The sequence below is a fragment of the Penaeus chinensis genome, chromosome 9, assembly GCF_019202785.1.
Source record: "Penaeus chinensis breed Huanghai No. 1 chromosome 9, ASM1920278v2, whole genome shotgun sequence".
NCBI lineage: Eukaryota > Metazoa > Arthropoda > Malacostraca > Decapoda > Penaeidae > Penaeus > Penaeus chinensis.
This window is the reverse complement of record NC_061827.1, coordinates 26,415,308-26,417,511: the sequence shown is the minus strand read 5'-3', so window position 1 is coordinate 26,417,511 and position 2,204 is coordinate 26,415,308. Positions and strand designations below refer to the sequence as shown.

The following is a 2,204-nucleotide window of genomic DNA, read 5'->3' as shown; positions in this document are numbered from 1 at the left end:
ACACGTCTCTCACACCTTAGGAAGTGGATAGTAGGAGGGGTTGGAGAAGAGAAGGAAACGAAAGGGGGAAGAGGAAAGGATGGTGTCGAGGGCTGAGGTCCAAGGAAGGTGTGATCCCCAGCATTACGTCCCAGTCCCCGTCTCCTACATGGCAACAACGGACATGAGATTGGGGGGAAAGCGCTTTGGGGTGCAAAGGGATATTTATTCAAGCTATGCTTTATTTGCCGTGCTCTTGTTAAGCCAAGGTAATTCCATAAAAATAATCGAAAATTATTTATACAGTACTAAATAACAAAACATATGATTTCAACTTTTATTTACCTTTCCTCTGTGCTCACGTTTACAAATTAAAGTAAAGATAATGTAACTTATTTTAAATGTGCAGGAACCTCTGTTATAATTACAATGCCATTCAGAATAAAATAGTACAACATAATTCTGTGCACGAATCAATCAGAGGTCTGAATACCTCGAGCAAAGCCGTGGAGGCAAATCGCCTCTTGTGCCTCCGCCTCACATCGAGTATTTGAAGCCGATGCCCAGGTCCGAGAGGCGCATCTTGATCCAGTCGTTGACCTTGGCCTCCAGTTCGGGGGTATACTTCCCCTTCCAGTCTCCCACCTCACCTGCAGAGACAAAACATTACTTGGAAAGAAACGCCTGGGTGAATACTTATTACTTTGTTCCTCCAAATAATTATTATGAAGTTCACAATATTCATTAGTCACTGTTAACGCACCCTTCCTGAAGAAGCCGCCGTCTTTGTTGACGATTTCCATGTTGAAAATGGCCTCCATGCCCCCCCCGCCTCCGAGGACAGAATCGCGCGCCTTCATCTGAGAAAAGCTTGTGTGGCGAGCCACCTGCAAGAACCACGAGACGGGTTAAAGGCTGACATGACAATTACAGTCTAATACAGTAACAATCATCAAACAAAATGATGAACTCTCGAATTAAATTCGACCAACAAATGGGTGCTTGCACTGCTTACATTGTCCAGCTGCTCTTGGGTGAGTTTAGTGCCAAGGAAATCATCTAGTCTTTTCAGTTCTTCCATGTTGTTTTCCTTAAGATCCTCGTAGAAGAGGAAGTGTAGATTAGGGTTGTCTTTCTTCTCCCAGGCTTCCTTCAGGTGCTGCCAATAAGGTCCATACACCACTGAAGGAATGCAATGAGTAAATGCATAATAATCACGCAGAGCGACTACATAAATCACTCATGAATCTACGAAGCTTATACTTACAGTCCCCGTCGATGAAATATTTAACGAAGTCCTCAAAACTTCCAACGTAATTATGGTTCTTGAAAATTCTTGAATGATGACAGAAAGACACCAATACGTCTTTCGGGTTCCTTGCCACATAAACCACCTGTTGAATGAAGTATTACTATGTGGAAGGATATGGTAATGGATACCGAATAATTTGTGATTTGGACAGCCAGTAACATGCAAATGTTTACACGTGTAATAATATCCCCTTTTCGTAACGCAAGTTGTGGCGTCCGGAATATTGTCTAGAATATAACCTGTCTTGCAAGTGCCTGCCTGTTATCCCCTTTTACATCTGTTTTTGGGACTTTAATAGGATAGAATATTTCATCATTTTCAGATTCATTCAGTTTTTGTATTTCTTATTCTACTTCTGTATTTTTACAGAACTTACTTTTGAGAACGTTTCCTTTGATCATCTTACCACATTCAATTACAGAAAAGTTAAAACTGTGGTGAAATGTCAATGTTATGGAATGAGCACGACAATCGCTTTACAATTTGAGTTAAAGAAATTACCAAATATAAGTAACTATATGGCTGATGAAGCCTTTTCTAATATTCTCTTGTCCTACTATTCTAAGCAAGTTAATGTTATAAAGTACTTTATAGCCAGTGGCTCTAAGCATTAGCCTACTTAAACATTTAAAAGTTGCCAAGATAACCGTTGCTCCCGTGACGGCAGCCATACCTTGCCAACGTTCGCCAGGGCTGGCGGCAGGAGCGACAGCGGAAGGTGGGACTTGAGCGTCCGGGGTTCGGGAGTGGCCTCGCCGATCTGCACGAAGATGCCGTCGGCGGGGTTCTTCCCTGGACACAGCTTATTGAAGCCTTGCATGATGGGATGGTCGGGACCAGGGGGGGTCAGTTTCTTGGAACGCATCAACATGTCAAACCTGAGGATTCATTAAAAAATATTACCTATTAATAT

The 2,204-nt window shown here is 42.4% G+C and overlaps 1 protein-coding gene across 1 annotated transcript in view; it reads right to left on the bottom strand.

The window, feature by feature from the left end:
• Positions 1-304: 304 nt before the first annotated feature.
• The window catches only part of LOC125029095 (sulfotransferase 1A1-like), a 5,685-nt gene continuing 3,785 nt past the window's right edge, over positions 305-2,204 (bottom strand). Inside the window, exons 4-8 of the mRNA XM_047618874.1 lie at positions 1,965-2,169; positions 1,247-1,373; positions 995-1,161; positions 743-866; positions 305-629 (exon numbers count right to left, since the gene is read on the bottom strand). Of these exons, the coding sequence (XP_047474830.1) occupies positions 517-629; positions 743-866; positions 995-1,161; positions 1,247-1,373; positions 1,965-2,169 (736 nt within the window). The 3' untranslated portion in view covers positions 305-516. The remainder of the gene's footprint in view (positions 630-742; positions 867-994; positions 1,162-1,246; positions 1,374-1,964; positions 2,170-2,204) is intronic.